The sequence below is a fragment of the Nycticebus coucang genome, chromosome 16 (genome assembly GCF_027406575.1).
Source record: "Nycticebus coucang isolate mNycCou1 chromosome 16, mNycCou1.pri, whole genome shotgun sequence".
NCBI lineage: Eukaryota > Metazoa > Chordata > Mammalia > Primates > Lorisidae > Nycticebus > Nycticebus coucang.
Window position 1 is genome coordinate 6,107,142 of NC_069795.1, and position 19,137 is coordinate 6,126,278.

General features: G+C 42.4%; 1 protein-coding gene across 3 annotated transcripts in view; it reads right to left on the reverse strand.

Annotated features, from left to right (window-relative positions):
• The window catches only part of IGSF5 (immunoglobulin superfamily member 5), a 43,799-nt gene that overhangs the window by 13,351 nt on the left and 11,311 nt on the right, over positions 1-19,137 (reverse strand). For all 3 annotated transcript variants that reach the window (XM_053565165.1, XM_053565164.1, XM_053565166.1), the window contains 3 exons: positions 13,601-13,900; positions 5,410-5,550; positions 357-381 (listed from right to left, as the gene is read on the reverse strand). In XM_053565165.1, coding sequence (XP_053421140.1) covers positions 357-381; positions 5,410-5,550; positions 13,601-13,900 — 466 coding nt within the window. The remainder of the gene's footprint in view (positions 1-356; positions 382-5,409; positions 5,551-13,600; positions 13,901-19,137) is intronic.

A 19,137-nucleotide genomic window follows, 5' to 3' on the forward strand; every position in this document is an offset into this window, starting at 1 on the left:
CAGGAAGCCAGATAGAGCCTCGGCTCCGCCCCCAGAAAGCCGGGCAGGGCCTCGGCTCCGCCCCAGAAAGCCGGCTAGAGCCTCAGCTCCGCCCCCAGAAAGCCGGGCAGGGCCTCGGCTCCGCCCCAGCCTCCACTCGAAGCAGGAGTTTCGGCAGGTACGGTGCACAGTGCCCTCTTGTGGAGAGACTTGCTAATGCCCAGCATTCAGGAAACCTTTCCCTTAAGGGAATCAGAACAAGTCCAAGGCAGACAGGAGCAGCGCTTCCACCGTGCTGCCCTGTGAGTTTGTGATTGGCGTAGGTGTTTTTCCAGAGTTACCTATTTTCAGAAAAAAAGTTGTGATTTCAAACTTACCTTATTTCATTTTGATAACTAGATTCTGCAAAAAAAGAATGAAATCACATTAGAAAAATAGGGATGTTTATTCTAAAAAATAAACTCTCATTGACTTTTATAGACTCCCTGATTTTAATAGATAGCACATTTGTGAGCTAATAGGTGTTGTTACGTTTCCTCACACCAAATTATCAAATAGCTTCCAAGCATGAGGAAAGTAAATTCACTATTAACTATCAGAAAAATAAAGAATCCCTAGGTACCTGAAATATAGTAGGTACCAATAAGTACTTGGTGGATATTGCATTTGATTTGATTAGCAAGAATTTAAAAACTCCACTCACCAAGAAAAGGTGATTTGAGCTACCAGTCACCTGTGCTCTTTACTCAGCACCTGCTGGGGCCAGCACCTGCCATGGGCCAGCGCCACACTGGCTCTGTACAAAGTACTACCTCATTCAACTGCTACAACAGCACGAGAGTAACTGTTGCTGTTACCACATTTTTAACAGACTAAGCACCATCATAGTAGTTTTACCACATTTCTTTAACTCTAAGATATATTTTCAATCAATATGAACCAATGGTGTCGATCTGTACAGCTGTGCCCTCTCCCCCCAAAAAAGCTGCCATTAAATCACCAATGTTTTTAACCAATGGATGGATGCATTGGAGGGAGTCTGGAATTTGGAGATGGGGAGTAACAAGCCACAAACCTCATCTCCCTTCCCATCTCTAAAGTCCCTGCTCCTTACAACCCTGCTTTCCTGTATATTATTTCCTATATATTTCTTGCCTTCTGTATATTAAGTTAGACTGAGATCTAAAAACTATCCATTTTCCTCACTGATTTTCAGCTCTAATGACATCTACTAATTTACACCACAAACTGAACCTTGAAAACAATTTTATTTGAATTACGGGGAGAGACTATCGAGTAATAGGGGATTGCGAAAGGCTCCAATGTCCCCACAGGGCGGTCTGCAGGAGAGGGGCCTCAGGTCCCCCTCTAGACTTCCACCCTCACAAGACCCCAGCTGTGCTCAGCTGGTCCTCAATTCTCGGTGTACCAGCAGAGCACCAGAGAATACTTTCTGGAAAATTAATGTTTAATAATTTTTAAGCATTGAAAATCCTCATGGGGACATCCAGACCTTTATTGATCTTTATACTTATCTAAGGTATAGTATGATTTCCACTGTGAATCACACCTGGTGGGATGGAGCGTGCACTGTAAGTAAGTGGTGGCAGGCCCTGTTTATAACCCTCACCTAGACTTACTACAAAAGGGTGGGGTGGGACAGTTCATTCTTACACACGCTTTTCATCTCAGGGATAAATAAAGGACAAAATCTAAGATGGATCACAGAAATTTTCAGTGTAGCCATTTATTTCATTCTTACAATCCATCTATAGGGTAGTATTTATTTCCATTTTTTAAATGAGGAAATTAAACTTTGCTCCCTACACATTCTATGTGACCTAGCTGCCATCAATTAACCTTTTTACAAAGCTAGTAAATATCAGACAAAAACCTACGGGAAGCAGGATGTCCAAATAACCATAATTTCTCCAGCTGTCCTACAATGGCTGGTGTGGAAAATAAGAATCTGAAGGCACTGAACAAACTCATAGTTACATCTCAATTAGAATTTACGTTTTTCAGTAGTTTTCATGTAAAATCCAGTGTATTTCCTTTGAGTGGCCCATCAGTGGCATGTGGGATAATTCCAAGGTGAAAACAAATTTCCATCTAATCTAGGTCAACAGGAGTTTGCCACCTTTCAATTTCTGTTTCTCAGGGAATAAAATTATATGACCTATGAAGCAGACTAGACAACCCAGGAATAAATACACATATTTACATTCAACTGATGTTTTTTTAAAGGTGCCAAGACATTGAGAAAAGGACTTTTCTCTTTAATAAATGCTGCTAGGAAAACTGGAGCATTATTTCCTATGCTGCTAGAAAAACACGTGCAGCAGCAACTCAACCCTACCTCTCACCATATACAGAAACCAACTCCCAATGAATTAAAGACTCAAACACAAAACCCCAAACTATAAAACTACTAGAAGAAAACAGAGGGGAAAGGCTTTCGGATATGAGTCTAGGCAACGATTTTATGGATAAAAGCTCAAAAGCCCAGGCAACAACAAGAAAAAATAGACAAATGGGACCATATTAAACTAAAATGCTTCTGCACAGGAAAGAAACAATCCAGAAAATGAAGAGACAACCTGTTGGGTGGATTAAACATTCACATATTCATTCAACAAGGGACTGATATCCAGACCATACAAAGAACTCAATGCAATAGCAAAAATAATTTCATTACAAGTTGGGTAAAGGACCTGAACATACATTTCTCAAGAGAAAACATACAAACAGCAAACAGGTACGTAGGAAAAATACTCAAAGTTACTTATCATCAGGGAAATAAAAATTAAAGCCGCAATGAGGAACACCTTAGCCCAGTTAGAATAGCTATTATCAAAGAGACAAAAAATTACAAGGCTATGAACAAAGGGAACTCTTATATACTACTGATGGGAATATAAATTAAAATACTCATCATGAAAAACAATATGGCGGCACCCATAACTCAGTAGGTAAGGCGCCAGCCACATATACCGAGGCCAGCAAGTTCAAACCCAGCCTGGGCCAGCTAAAACAAGAAGGACAACCACAACAAAAAATAGCCGGGCGATGTGGGGGCCCCTGTAGTCTGAACTACTTGGGAGGCTGAGGCAAGAGAATCGCTTAAGCCCAAGAGTTTGAGGTTGCTGTGAGCTATGAAGCCATGGCACTCTACCAAGGGTGACATAGTGAGACTCTGTACCCACCAAAAAAGAAAGAAAGAAAGAAAATTTAAAAATAAAATAAAATCACTGGGCCAAACATGGAAATTTTAACCAATGCTGTTGGGACAACTGGCTAGTCATTTGGGAAAAGACAAAATTAGATGCATACACCTGGTCTATTATACCCTCAATGAATCCCCAACAATAAAAAAAGAAAAATTAGATGCATACCACATGTCAGATATCAGAATGAACCATGATATAAAGACAAATAAACCAAAGGAAAAAGAAACTCAATGTAAGGGAAGATTTTTCTACCACCCAAAATCCAGACACAATAGAAGAAAAGATTAGTAAAATTATCTACACAGATATTTTTGATTCTACAACATCACCATAAACACAGCCAGAATACAACTAACAAGCCAAGGGAAGACGTGTACAGCATACACCCCAAACAAGGAGCCACAGTCACCCAGACAAAGAGCGCTTAAAATCACAGAGAGCTCCAAGGGCTGGGAGAGGGAAAATGGGGGGAAGAGGAAAAATAAGCAAATCACAAAAAGATATAAAACTTGTCCTTAATCATATGAAGATGGAAAAGGTATTCATTCAACTTCACTCATAATAAGATAGCATTCAAACTGCACTGAGATACCATTTCTTATTTACTTACCTTCCAGACTGGCAAGGCTGTGGGGAGACAGGGATTCTCATGCTTTGCTGATAAGCACACAAAATGGTACAACTCTTGTGGAGGAAAATCAGCCAATATCTGGCAAAGCTGCATTTGGACTTATGTTTGCATCTAGCAATCCACTTGTAAGACAGTACCCAAAAGCTATGCCTCCATCAATATGGACATACAGATGCAGGAGATTATTCATTTATAATTAAAAATACTAGAAATGATCTAAATGTCCATATATTGTGCATTGGAAGATGGATGAATAAACCATGGTACCTCTGCACAACAGATTATTACACAGTTGTAAGAAGGAATGAAGGAAATTTCAGTGAACTGACATGGATTGATTTCCAGGATATATTGTAAATGAAAAAAGCAAAGTGCAGAAGGATATCTACAGCCCGCTGGCCTTCATGCGGGAAAGGCAGGTGTGAAAACGCTGTGCCTGCAACCTTTTAAAAAGTTGTATCGTGGGCAGCACTTGTGGCTCAGAGGAGTAGGGCGTCAGCCCCACATACCAGAGGTGGCGGGTTCAAACCCGGCCCCAGCCAAAAAAGAAAAGAGAAAAAGAAAAAAAATAATAAAAGTCGTATCATGAAATTAATCTTCCAGTCAAAAACCAAACTCCATAGAGGAGCTAAGGCTAGACCATTAGCCTAGTTAAGGTTAGACCATGTGCTTTAGTGAACTATTCCACATGAAAGAGTTAATTAGCACTAATTAGTTAATTAGTGCCCGGGACACACGCAGAAAGTGTTCGTGTGTGACAGTGTTCATAAAGTTAAAAGTGAAAGATCTATCCTCTTAGCAATCTTCGAGTATGCAACACCTCATTATTAACCATAGTCACTGTGCCGCACGGCAGTTCTCCAGAAATTACTCCTCCCTTGGAGCAACGTCTCCCAGCCCCTCGTAACCTTCCCTCTGGGCTTGCTCTGTCTCTGTGAGTTGGGCATCTTCAAATTCTGCCTACAGCGAGCTCGTTCAGTGTCTGTCCTTCTGCATCTGGCTTATTTCACTCAGCATGATGGTCCTCCTGCTTCATCCAAGTTTCCGCGAATGATAGGACTATCTTCTTTTTTTTAATTATTTTTCCGGATGCTGCCTTGTCTAAGAAGGACTTCCTGCCTGTTTAAAGCTGAATAGTATCCCACCGAGTATATGCACCATGTTTTCTTTTCCGTTGCTGTTGACAGGCATGCGGATTGGTTCCTTATCTTGTAAATAAGGCTGCAATGGACACGGGCACGTAGACGTCCCTGAACACACTGACCTCATGTCCTTTGGAGGAGACCCAGCAGTGAGAGTGCTGGGTCATGTGGTAGTTCTAGCTTTCACTTTTTGAGGGAGCTCATGCCGTTTTCCACATTCACCGCACCAGTGTGCAAGGCTCCCTTTCCCCCACATCCTCACTGGTGCTTGTATTTCTTCTTTTTCACAACAGCCTTTCTAACAGGTGGGAGGTGATCCCTCAGCATAGTTAGCATAGCCTTTGAAAGAGCCGATGAGCTCATTAACTTCAACTGCTTATACCAATAGTTCAAAAGTAAAAACAAATCTATGTGAACAAAACATTACCTTTGCTCTCTCTCCCGGAGACACAACAGCAGCAGAATATTATAATCAGAACAATTATCAGGATCAAAAGCAACGAAAACGATACTGCGAGAAGAATTATGGCCCAGGTGGGCAACGATGTGCCTGTCTTATCAATGCTCTCTGTGTGGTCAAAAGGAGAAAACGAAAACATGTCAGTGATACAGGCACCAGCTAAACCACAGGTCTGCCACCCGGTAAATTGCATTACGTTTTCTAACAATATTATAACAACTCTACCTGCTACAGCTGAGTGTCGCTGGCTAACCTCCCTTCAGTGTGTTTAATTACTCAAACTGTACAATACCTTCCGTCATAATACTTACTTCTGCCAGTAAATAGGCGCTTAGTAACCCAGTCCAGGTGTTAGCTGTTAACACCACGAGCATTCCTGAGAGATGGATAAGGCCAGGCAGGGCCGACAACTCCCACAGTAGCGGGAGTGATTTTTTTTTTTTTTTTTTTTTTTTGAGACAGAGTCTCATTTTGTCACCCTCGGTAGAGTGCTGTGGCATCACAGCTCACAGCAACCTCCAGCTATTGGGTTTAGGCGATTCTCTTGACTCAGCCTCCCAAGTAGCTGGGACTACAGGCGCCCGCCACAATGCCCGGCTATTTTTTTACTGCAGTTTGGCCGGGGCCGGGTTTGAACCCGCCACCCTCGGTATATGGGGCCGGCACCCTACTCACTGAGCCACAGCCGCTGCCAGTGGCGGGAGTGATTATCATGCTCAGATACCCTCAAGAAATATTTACTGGGTGGCTACTGCCAGACTAGACGGGAAGAATGACATTCAGGGCTTGTTTCCATGTCCCTATGCATAGATGGGCCAGAGCCCAGGGGAAATCAGGATGAAGTGAGGGAGGGTCACACCTACAGGAACTTATGGAGGTGTCTTTCGTTGTAGTCCCACCCAAACCCCACGGCAGAGTTATTGTAGTATAACTCTGTGGAAAGCAATTATATAGTAATTATATAGTAATTGCTTTCCACAGCTCCTTGGAAGCCACCTTACTTTGCTTCCACTTTGCCTTCTTATTTCGGCCAATAGTCAGGGAGTTGGAGAGAAAAGGGGTAGTAAGTGAGGTAAGACAGAGCTAGCAAGAAATGAAAGACAGGTGAGGAGAAAAAGCAAGAGAGAAGAAAAAGCCATTTTGATTTTTTACTGCCATCCCTTAGCCAGAGCTGTCCAGTACAACCTCCACATTGTATAAACCAAATTTAAATTAATTACAATTACATGCAATTAAGCATTCAGTGACTTAGTTGCATTACACAGATCTCAAGTGCTTGATCAGCACAGATGAAGATTTCTATCATCACGGCAAGTCTTATTGGAGGGTGCTGCCTAGCCAATGTAGCCACTAAGCTACATTGATGTCCCCAAGAGAGCCCTTATCTGGCACTTAGCATCTCCCCACTGAACCAGGCTGAAGTCAAACTACGAACACTCAATCTTCATAAGTGTGAACTGCCATTCAACAAAAGGCTGTCACTCAACCTTGAATGGTTGGGTGGTCTCGCAATGTCAATGAATGCTATCTATTTTATTAGATGCCAGTCATTAGAAAATATTAAAATTATTAACAGACTTCCTATGAAGGAACAGAGGGTTTGCTTTGAAATCAACAGCCATCCGCCACTTTGGAACCGGAAGCTAGAGTTGAAAAACAGCTCTTAGAATTTCCCTTGAAAACTGATCTGGAAATTGTAGCTTTCTCTTCCTGCATCAGAGATAAATGCTCAGAATAAGTTACAGAAAGGTAAGAGATGATCACTCGTGGCCTGGTGTCTACACTCATCACCCTCCCTGACCCTGGTCCAGACAAGTGCTAAAGTTCAGGGAACTCCAGGCTTTGAAGAATTATGTAAGTTTGTCTTCTGCCCTCCTGCAAAGTTTCTCTGCATTATGTGAGATGGTTTTCGAAATTTCCTTCTAAGGCATTAAGAAATGCTGAATAATTTTGACAGTCTCTTTTTTTGTAACATCTCACATTCATTCCAATCTCAAATGTCTATGAAACCACTGATGTTACTTTCATTTCTTCTTATATCTGCTACTGTCTAAGCTGGACTTAGTCCCCTCAAGGTCAAGGATTAGGTCTTATTTTTCTTATAGTCCAAGCACCTAGAACATAAAAGAAATAGTGGATGTATAGGTAGATGAATGTTTGATGGGTGGAGGAATGAATGGATGGGTGAAGAGACAGACGGATGGATGGAGGGAGGGAGGAATAGAAGAATGATGGATGGATGGATGATGGATGGAGAGACAAATTAAGGGAATGAGTTTCCTTCCAACTCTTCATGGAGAAATCTATGCACCAGACAGTCAAATGCTGTAGAACCAGGCCTATAATTCTTCTTTCTCCCCATACTGACATGTCTAGAGAAGACTTGCAGGATTGCAGGAAAGCCAAACTGCTCTCCTAATGTCATCTATCTCCACTGCAGTCAACCTCTTGCTGAGATGAGGTCTGTAATACAGAGACAGGAAAAGGATTGACCCAAAAAAAGGCAAGGTGGAGGAAACAGGATTGTGTATACACTTCCCTCCCCAGCCACAGACTGGGAGCCTGAATACAAGCCAGTCCATTCAAGGAGGGCAAGCATACCCCCTTTCTCCAGAGAAAGCAAATCCCCCAAGAAGCCACAGTCTGGAATGGCACCTCACGGGACCCTGATGCAGGTGGTTGATGACCCACACTTTGGGAATGACCAGTGTGCAGCCAAAATGCAAACTCTGCCCAAGCAACCCCCACATTACAGAGTGGCCCCAGATGCCCCGGCAACTCCCGTATTACAGAGTGGCCCCAGATGCCCCAGCAACTCCTACATTACAGACTAGCCCAAGATGCCCCCCTATAGATCTGATAACAAAATAATGAAGCCCAGAGCTGTACATAATGCTCATGAACACATGATACAGTGGCAGTCACAACTGGGAGTTGAACATCACCATTGAAGCTTCGAGCTTCACATTAATGGAGCCTGTCAAACCACACAACTGTGGTATACTTGCTCTTTGCCTTTGACATCTTTGTTGTTTACCAGTAACAATTCCTGCCCCACTAGGCTGTTCAGGGGCCTGTGTGAAAGTTCTGATGATGCTGTCAGGTACAAAGCCCAAGTTCAACATTGCCAAGGTCATTCTATAACACACCCAGTTTCAAGGACCCTTCTGCAAAGCAAAGTTTGCAAATACTACAAGTTTTCGTAATAAGGGACCCAGCTGGGGTTAACGATTACGGTCTGGCTCAGAACTTAAGGGACTGGCTTGGAATTCTCACAGGCATAAGATAACATGCTTGTTGACTTACTCAAACACTCCCTGGCAGGGCCTTTTCTTCCCCCGCAGGAGAGAAACATGAGTGTGCCAACCCGTGTCAACATCTGGGGTCTGGATACAATGACCTTTCCTCTCATCCAGCCTTGCTTTATCCTGAGGGAGCGCCTGTTTAATGGAAAGGGAGGGCCGCCTCGCTGGGCAGTGACTGACTCATGGGAGAGTCTCTGCCACCGGGGCGTTACACACTCTCTTCCCCCCACCCCAAGAATTTAACCACGAAGTTCAACAAAATTACACCTGCATGGTTAAAAGCCCCAAACTCTGACCCAAAAGGCCATTGGTATCAGGAGCCACCAGGCTCCCTCTTTCCATTCCCATGTGCTGCGACCACGCTCTGTCGGAAGGCACCTCTTCCAGGGAGTTGCACACTCGGGAGATTTAAGCTGAAGTCTGTCTCTGTTCCAACGGAGCCTGAATCATGATGGATGAGCCAGGAGAGGTTTAAGGTACTGCGGAAGCTACACGGATGAACCTTCCTTACCTCGAAAACCATTTTCAATTTATCATATGTCACATATACATGTATACGCTCACATGTACATGGTCAGAAAATTAAGTTTGTCAGTTCATCCTAGAAAAAGTGCTACATACCTCACTGCTGAATATCAGTACTGTCACCGTCAAAGTATTCCCCTTCAATGTCTGGTGACTGTAGTGATAGTCAACAATTTCTAGGGTGAGTTCATGAACTTAATTGTCTGATCTCCTATATATATATTATATATATAATGGATATTTTCATTTAGAATCAGGCTAATTTTGTTAATGAGTGCATTTACAGTAAACTCAAAAATAAGTTATAATAGCCATATACTGATAAATAAAAACTTGTGACACAGAGAGAAAACGGAGACTCTCGGCATGATCCCACCCCAGTCCAATCGTCACATAGGGAAGACCCTCAGGACAAAGAGGCTCCGTTAACCACACTAGGATGCTCAAAACAAGAAAACACAGGTTCTCTGACTCACGTCTTTTAATTCTGCCACGTTTCATCTCCAGTGTGGAATCATCAGGGAAAAAGACAGCCCAGGTATGAAATAAATAGATTTTCAGAAAGTCTGCAGGTGGGGGCTGATCCCTGCCTCGCCCCCTGAGGAAGGTGTGAGTGTGCAGACTCCAGGTGAACGGCTGAGCTGCTGTGTGCTGTACCTGAGTAACCCACATGCCGTGCTGAGGAAGATTATCTCCAGGCTCCACACTGCTCGCCTCCCTCCCTGACTCCTCCCACCTCTGCGTGCTTGTTAGGCCTCATCACCGACTTGACTGTGCACCTTAATCTCAGCTTCATGTCATCCTTGTCCCATCTGTGGAGGAAAGGAAAGTAGTGTCTCCCAGATGCTCTCAAAGGAATGCACAGTTTTAAAGGGTGCATAGATTCTCTTAAAACCAACTGTATTAATACAAAATCTCACCGCCAGCACATGCAAAGCACGCTCCTTTGCCCCCTAGAGGGGATACAGGAGATTTCTGAATCAATAAAATTGACTGTCTCCTGCCCCATGTGCTGTGGGGGAGGGACTGTCCTAAGTACTTCAGGCATTTTTATTCACTCAACTCTCATATCAACAACATCCCTAGAAAGGAGGCATTATTATTATTATTATTATTATTATTATTATTATTATTATCATTATCTCAGTTTTGCAGATGAGAAAACTGAGGCTCAGAGAGGGCAAGTAACTTGCCTACAGTCACACAGCTAATAGGTGGGAAGTCAGGATCAGAACCCCGGCTATGTGATGCCCTCGCCCACATGGGCAGTGCACCTGATGAGGCTGGATGGAACAGGGCCTTAGAGGATTTTAGCCCAGTAGCCCCCATCTTGGCTGCTCATTAGGTAACTTGGTAACCTTTTTTAAAAATCACAATTCTCAGGCTCCCAAAGCCCAATGAAACCAAAACCTCTGGATTGCGGCCTGAGCATCAGCACACGTGGTAAGGCTCCTCCAGCAACCCTGACTCACAGCAGGGCAGAGAACCTCTGTTCTCCTCCCCCTCAGTTTACAGGAGAGAAAACTGAGCCCAAAGGCCAGTGACTTGCCCAAACTTGCACCATCAGAGCCAAAGCAGAGATGCAGGACTGTCCTTCCACCGTTCATCCCTGCCCCCCAAACTTTGCCACTTCTGAGAAAAAAATGAAATGATAACCAGGAACCACTACAGTCTACGAGGTGCTGAGATGTCCTAGAAATACTGCTTCACTCGCTCATGCCACAGCCTAGACACAGACAAGGGCACAAAGCAAAAAGCCCAGAGGGGCGCAGGTGGCACCAACAGGCCTCAGCCTCAGCCCTCTCCAGTTTTAACTGTATCTGCAGTGTGTGAGATTCCTATTACTTCTGTAACAAAAACCACTTATACCCCCTAATTCTATTGAAATAAAAAACTTATGAATTTTGTAAAAGATAATTGATTTTTAAAAATACAGATCTGAAGATAAGCATTAGACCTTTCGATATGCTTTTATTTTTCAAAGAAGCCTTTCGAACTATGACCCAGTAAGTACTTCATATAACCTCTTGGCTTGGCCTGATTAGGGTTCCTAATCTGCCACTGTTGTTCTTTAATGGGCATCCAGGGTTTGTTGTGGAAATGAAAACAAATTCCTGGCATTTCTAGGAAATGGGTGGACAACCGTGATGTGTATCCCATTCCCGGAGAAGCCTGATTAACCCTGGGTTCTCTGCAAGCCTGGCCTGTGCTCCTTAAACCCTGGGTTCTCTGCAAGCCTGGCCTGTGCTCCTTAAAGCTTCCTCTGGTCACCAGCTCCCACGGCCAAGGCTGCAACTAGGTCTTCAGTTAACAAAACTTACATAAAACAGACAACGTGCTCCCAGGGCCAAGGCTGCAACTAGGTCTTCAGCTAACAAAACTTACATAAAACAGACAACGTGTACCCAGCTACCAGTTGTTCTGATCTTGATAAATAATTTAGAAACAAATTACCCTTTTCTAAATAAGTCCACTAAAGCCAGACTCATTTCGGGGTGCCCACCAACCTTCCCTCTCCCAGCCCTCACTCCTGCAGCTGCACAATTAAGGCACCGGTCCTCGTCTAGAAGAATTAGCCTGATCAAGGGAAATGAAGTGCCCCTTCCTTTTCCCATTCCCTATAAAAGAAAACAGGAAAACATGTACAGGAAATCTAATCTCTAAGATCCATTTCCATAGGGAACCACCGACGGGGCTGGAGCTTTTGCCACATCATTACCGAAAAGAAAAAACCAGGAGTTTGCCGTGTAAAGGCAGAGATCAGGGTGATGTTTCTACAACCCAGGCAACATTGAAGGTTGCCAGCAAATCACCAGAATGAAAGGGAGAGCCATGGAATGGATTCTCCCCCACAGCCTGGGAGGAACCAGCCCTGCCCACATCTCAGACTTCCAGCCTCCAGAACTATAAGGCAATGCATTTCTTGTTACAGCCACCTGGTCTGTAGCGCTTTGCCACGGCAGCCGCAGGACACCCATACGCCTGCCATGTAAGCAGTGGGCAGAGTGGACAGGTGGGCGGATTCTAGAGCAAGCCTGCCAGGGGCGCCCCTGCCATTTACCAACTCTACAGATGTGGGCAAAACGTAAACAGCACTCTCCCTGCCCCCGTCTCTACGTAGGAGTGAGAGCAGCGCGCATTCACAGGGCTGTCACGCAGGTTGATTTGGCAAATATTTGAGAAGAGCTTAGAGCAGTGCCTGATTCATGATAAGTGCTCATTATTATTACTGTTAGGATTTAGCTGTGGCTGTAGCTTTGTTCTGAACTTTGAAAGATCTCAAATAAAGGTGACTTCATAGTAGGGAAAGTTTAGACCAAAACAAAAGCTCTTAAACCAGATCTATCCCATTAGCTATATGACTTGGATTGAATTATGCCATTTCCCTAGGTCTCCCTTCCTCCTGAGTAAAATAAAGAAACTAAAGTAAATTTCCAGCACCCCACTCCACCCTGTCCAGGCCAACTCAGAACTCACAGGCTCAGTGAACCTTTCATAAAGCACAGTTATAATTCCTGGTATGCCAGGAGCTATAGGAGAGTCTTTGGGGGAGGGTCTAAACTTTCAAGTTATATCACTTAGTCAATTTAAACATATAAGGACTTGAAAGTTTGAAATACCCTATAAATTTTCCAGGTAAAAAATGAAGATCGTGATGGCACTGGGTTGGAAGACATCCAATGGGACCGGCACTCCTTCCCCAGATATTAGACCTGGCTTCATACCGGTGTGGAGGGAGGGTAAGAACTAGAGGAAAATGTTTAATTCTACTCTTTGTCTCTGAATCTGATGCTCATTTACAATAAATAATCAGCAAGACTCTAAATGGTTTTTAAATGTAATTAGAAAAGAGAAAAACTTTAAGATGGAATTTAAAAAGTAGATGAGTTAGGGCGGCGCCTGTGGCTCAGTGAGTAGGGCGCTGGCCCCATATGCCGAGGGTGGCAGGTTCAAACTTAGCCCTGGCCAAACTGCAACAAAAAAATAGCCGGGTGTTGTGGCGGGCGCCTGTAGTCCCAGGTGCTCTGGAGGCTGAGGCAAGAGAATCGCCTAAGCCCAAGAGTTAGAAGTTGCTGTGAGCTGTGTGACGCCACTGTACTCTACCCGAGGGCGGTAGAGTGAGACTCTGTCTCTACAAAAAAAAAAGCAAATGAGTTTTTAGGGTCATTAAATTAAAAGCAGATGTGATTTGCCTTCATTACCATCCCTACCTTAAGTCAAGGTCACCATACAATTTTCGTAGGCATTATTGGCAAAATAGAATCACATATAAAATACGAGCATGAGGTAATAATATATTTGGTACAGAGCAGAAAGTCTTCACTTACCCGGGGGAGGCTGAACCACAGTAAGGTTTACAGTGGCTGACTTGTTGGCCTGCACGGTCCTCAGAGTGGCCACACACGTTAGAGTCCCATTGCCCTGTGGTGTGAGAGCCAGGACGCTCACTGCACTCGGAAGGTCCCCGGGCTCCGCAACAGAATAACTGCTTGAATGGCTGACGGGGACATCGACCACCCAGTGAAACTCCGGGACCAAGGTCCAGCCCAGTGCTTGGCAAGTAACATTACAAGGTTTGTCCTCAATGACTACAAGACTATCACCAAGAATGGACAACTCGCCCATAACTAAAGAAGAAAAGAAAGAAACATTCTGAGGACATGACAGTGCCTCTCGGGTTTTCTATTTCTTTTTTCTTTTTTTCTTAATTTTTGCTTCAATCACATTTCACTGGACCTATTTTCCGTACAGACCCCAAAAGGCTGTGTCCACACCAGGAACCTTAACTCAGGTTTCAGCTGCTGGCTTCTCAGAAGGTAAAGTTGCTCACATGAAAACATAAAATGAATAAATGAAAATCAGGAACCGGAGGCAAATAATTAGATGGGAAAGAGAAGACAGATGCCCATAGGTCATAGGAGGCTGCGCAATCACAGAAGTGGAGCTACAGCACTGTCTGGGGCTGTCCTAGCAGCAAAGGCAAAAAGGGAAACAATCCCCACCTTCTTCCCAGGGTGAGGGGGACGGAGTGGGAAGCAGGTCTCTCCTGGTCAGTCCCATTCATTTTACTTCTTTTGGAAGTCACATATTTATTGAACGTAACTTCCTATGATATTGCCTTAAAATATTTCTTGTTATTAAATGCAAATTAAATCAAACTCTAGTCTAATTACAAAAATAACCAATCCAATCACCTATCAAGAATAACTTACTCTGGTAAATTATTTTTTAATTTTTATTAAGAACCCACTTGCTTAGGCCAGCGCTCCTATTGTAAATAACCCATATAAAAATCACACCTGTTTCTGCAGGTGTTACTAACATAACCTGATTGGTCCCAGTAAAGACACAGCCTCCATAAAAGACACACACACACACACACACACACACACATACACATATAAATGTCCTAATTAAAACAGGCTAAAACTTCTACATAATATAATGGAAAGAACACGGGACAAAGAATCAAAAACTCTATTCTCACTCCAGGCTCTGCCACAAAATTATCATCAACTTGGACAAATCATGAAAATTTCAGGGTTCTCTGTTTTTCAACTACCAAGTGAGATCATTCGACCAGATCAGCAGTTCTCAAACATTTTGGTTTCAGTACCTTTTAGTAAACTCTTCAAAAACACTGAGGACTCCAAAGACCTTTCATCTGTGTGGGTTGTATCTATCAATATTTATTATACTCAAAATTAAAATTGAATAATTATTTTAAAATATCTCAGCATAACAATAAAAATTTATTGCATGTTAATTTAGACCAGGTGTCCTCAAACTTTGTAAACAGGGGGTCAGTTCACTGTCCCTCAGACCATTGGAGGGCCAGACTATAGTTTAAAAAAAAGAAAACTATGAACAAATTCCTACGCACACTGCACATATCTTATTTTGAAGTAAAAAAACAAAACAGGAACAAATACAATCACACCACCTCATGTGGCCCGCAGGCCACAGTTTGAGGACCCCTGATTTAGACTAACATATTTTTATGAAAAAGGATTGTATGTTTAAACAAAAAAAAAAATTAATAAAAATAGGAACGTTGTTTTACATCTATGCAAATCTCTAAGGTCTGGCTGGATTCTCATTTCTGTTGCTTTATTCAATCTGCTGCAATACACTGCTTTGTTCAAAAGGTGTGCAGGAGTGTCCAACCTTTTTTCTTTTCTGCCGCACATTGGAAGAATAAGAGTTGTTTGGGGCCATACATTAAACAAAAGCTGATTAGTAAAAGAAAATATCCATACATACTTTTTGTGATATCGACATCATAAAAACCAGCAAAACAGTCTTCAAATTATCAGCATGCAACCCAGGGGCCACAGGTTGGACACCCCTGAAATTTATTGTAAAGGAAGTTTAAATTCACACAGATATGTAGTTGGAACAGAGAGGAGGATTTAATAGTTTTTTCAGATAACTGTGGATACTATGCCAGAACTCAACAAGTAATAGTTTCCAAAAGGTAGGTGCGTTGTGGAGTCTGAAACTTTATGGAGAAACTTTCATTTTCTGTTGCATTAAAATCCATTGCACTATTTCCATTGCATTAAAATCCATTGCACTATTTCCATTGCATTAAAATCCATTGCACTATTTTGAATGGATCTTCTACTCTCACATGATTTTTGTATCATTATACTTTTGTCATTTGGAAAAGACTGGTCCACAGAGTGATGGAGACCTTTCCAATGTACAAGGGAAAGTTCCCATGTACACCTGTGAGAACAAGGGTAAAAAAGGCAACTAACACCTTAGTTTTATTATGAAAACAGTCTGACCACATGACCACCATGAGGGGTATAAGGTATGCCCAGGAGTCCCCACACTACACTGTCCTCATTCAGCTCTGAAAGATCCTTTTACTCTTGAAATGTTAGATTTCCAGTTATTCTTTTCCTGAATATTATCGTAAAATAGGTAAAGCATTTTTGCTAAGTCAAGGGCTACTGTAAAATGTAGATGGGCAGAAAGAATATTTGATCCTTAAATTACAAGGTTTTGTGATTGTTCTTTTGCTTGCTTGTTGCTTTGTTTTGTTCAATGGAGAGGCGGTTTAAGATGACAGGAACTGGGAGGCATGGTATTGCCTCCGTTAGTAACAGAAGATCCTAAACTTAATCAAGTCCATGTGGTCCTCAAAACCTATGAGGTCAGGAGTTTCTGTGCAATCAGTTGGTGGGTCAGGCAATGCACAGGCCCGTGCAGCACTTTCTTTTTCTGTATACAATTCAGATGCAACTTCCCCCCTTGGGCTTTCACAAAGGTTACCCAGTAGCATCACAAACACTTTGCCCTGAAGTAACTGCTAGAATATTTATATAGATTTTGGATGACTCAGTTTGGAGTTATGTCACCTCTGTTTATTTTTCTTTTTGACAGAGGGGAGGAGGGAAAAACAATCATTGGGTAATTCACGGGCATTTCCTCTTTTTCAAGATTCATTTTCCCTTAAGGGAGACCCTTTTGCTCAGAGAACATTGGCTCCTCTGGGAATTAAGTACCATTTGGACCAATGAAACCAGAGAAAAATGACTGAATTCTGCCCCAGCCCTCTGGGATCCTTCTTTGTGACCTTAGAGACGTCTTTAACTTCCCTAGACACTTGGTATTCCATCTGCATTAAAACCGATACACAAACATGCACAGGAGGGGTATTCAGACAAGTTCATAGATTTTTGACTCTGAGAAAAGATCTTACAAACCGTGTGGGTGTCTGAATTTGGCATGTCCTAACTGAGGCAGCAGTAAGCCATGCGTCTGACCCCTGTCTCCCTGACCCAAGGGGGCCCTCTTCCTTCCTCATTTTGTCTACCATCTATGCAGGGCAAAAGCGCATCTCAAACGCACATGCTCTGTGGATTCATCCCCCTAGGCGTTCCTGATTTCATCACCTCTTCTCCATTGCACCTCCATTTTCTTATATGTAAAATAAAACCTCATTTGTCATCTGTGTGGCACCCCGACTGTTTGTGCAACTTGCATTATCCACTCTTCCTATGAGGTTCTTGAGGACAGAAATTGTGTCTTATTCTATTTGTTTCTTTTTCTAGTCACCCTTAAATGCCTACCACCGTAGCGTGCTTTTACTGGGAACACAGTCGATAATAGCAAATGGCCACATGGTGATTGCTATGAGCTAGCTGCTATAAAGGCTTTACATAGTTCTATTCATCTGATGACACAATGGCCCCCTGAGGAAGAAACTAGAACACAAAATCATTAAGTTATATGGCCAAGGTCACACAGTTTGTAACATGTGAGTCATTAGGAAAATCTCGAGAGGCACAACAATCCAGAAACGTAAAATCCCTACAGATGGAAACAAATAAAGCCTTCCCACTAACACCAACAAGCTGAGAAGTTGAAACCTGCACAGGTGAATCAGAAAGGACGCTGTCAAATGTGTTTCTTGGAAGTGAAAGAATGGACCATAACAGAGTCTGTCTCAAAACTTTTATAGTGACCCTGGTAAAGAAGGAACATGAACCCAGGCAACCAGACCCCTGAGTCTGCACTACTAACCCCCAGACCACTCTGGCTCCCAACTTAATGTGCAGAATTAACAGAACTTTGGAGTCTTCAAACCATCCTCAGTTTTTCACCTGATCCTCACAGCAAACCTGTGAGGTGGGCAGAGAAACCTTATCCCCATTTTGAAGATGAAGAAATTGAGCCATCCCAGGAGTCTCTCTGATAATTGATAAAGTCAAAAACAGAATTTATATCTTTGATTTCTTTTCCTGTGTTCTTTCCTTGAACCACAAATTATTATAACAAGAAATTGGTCATGTAAACTAGGCCGATAGTCTTAGTTAGGCTTATAAAATCACTTATTTGGAAAATATCATGGTGCCCAGTTAAACCACACAAAACTAGACATACCAGTTCAGTTCAATTTCTACAGTATATATAGAAATATATAAATTTATAATATATATATAAATTTCTATGATATATATACACATATATGATACAAATAGAAATAGGTAGACATGTCTACACCAAATGATATCAAATCTGATTTAACAGCAACATGAATACAGACAGGATCCTTGTGAATTTCTTCTAGACAAGTAAATAAATGGCTACTACATAGAAGAAATCATTTCAAAGGCATAATGTACTCTCTTGTAAGAAATACTGCCATAGAAATCAGGAATTCTACTGGTTCTGACACATCTACATCAGAATACAAGAATACTTTGAAGCAATGATTCAATTTTGATCAGGCTATTCCAAATTCTCCTAAAGCATTCTTTTGCTTATTTTTTGGGATGCAACATGATCTTAAGCATCTCAAAATTCCCTTTAATAATGAAAAGTAAGTTATCCATTACTGTAAGTTTTGTTTTTTTTCTTGTCTTGTCTCTCAATAACTTCAATGACTTGAGGAATTTGGTGACTATACACCTTTGACTAAAATAAGCACTGTAGCTGACGGCAGGGAAGAGAGATCAACTGGGGAAATTCCAGTGGGAAGAGGAAAAAGCAAAGCATGCTCCAAAGCTGTTAAACGATGTAAGCAAAGAAATGCAGTCAAGTATATGAAAAACTAGAGAAAGGGCAATGCCTGCCAACCATCTCTACAGCAAAGAAAAGTGACTGCAGCCGGCCCAGGGGAATTCCGGGATATATTTTCAGAAAGGCTGATAGATACAGAAATGGATTAGATGAGGAAGTGATAAAATTCATCTCTAACAGTCTTAACAAATTGGAGGAAAGGAAAGAAGGAAAGAGAGGGGAACAAAGCAGGGAAAGGGGAAGAAAATAGGGGGATGAGGAAGAAAGGAGAGAAATCAACAAAATAGTAAACACTGGTCCTTAGTCCATTCGGAATAATTCTCAGCCA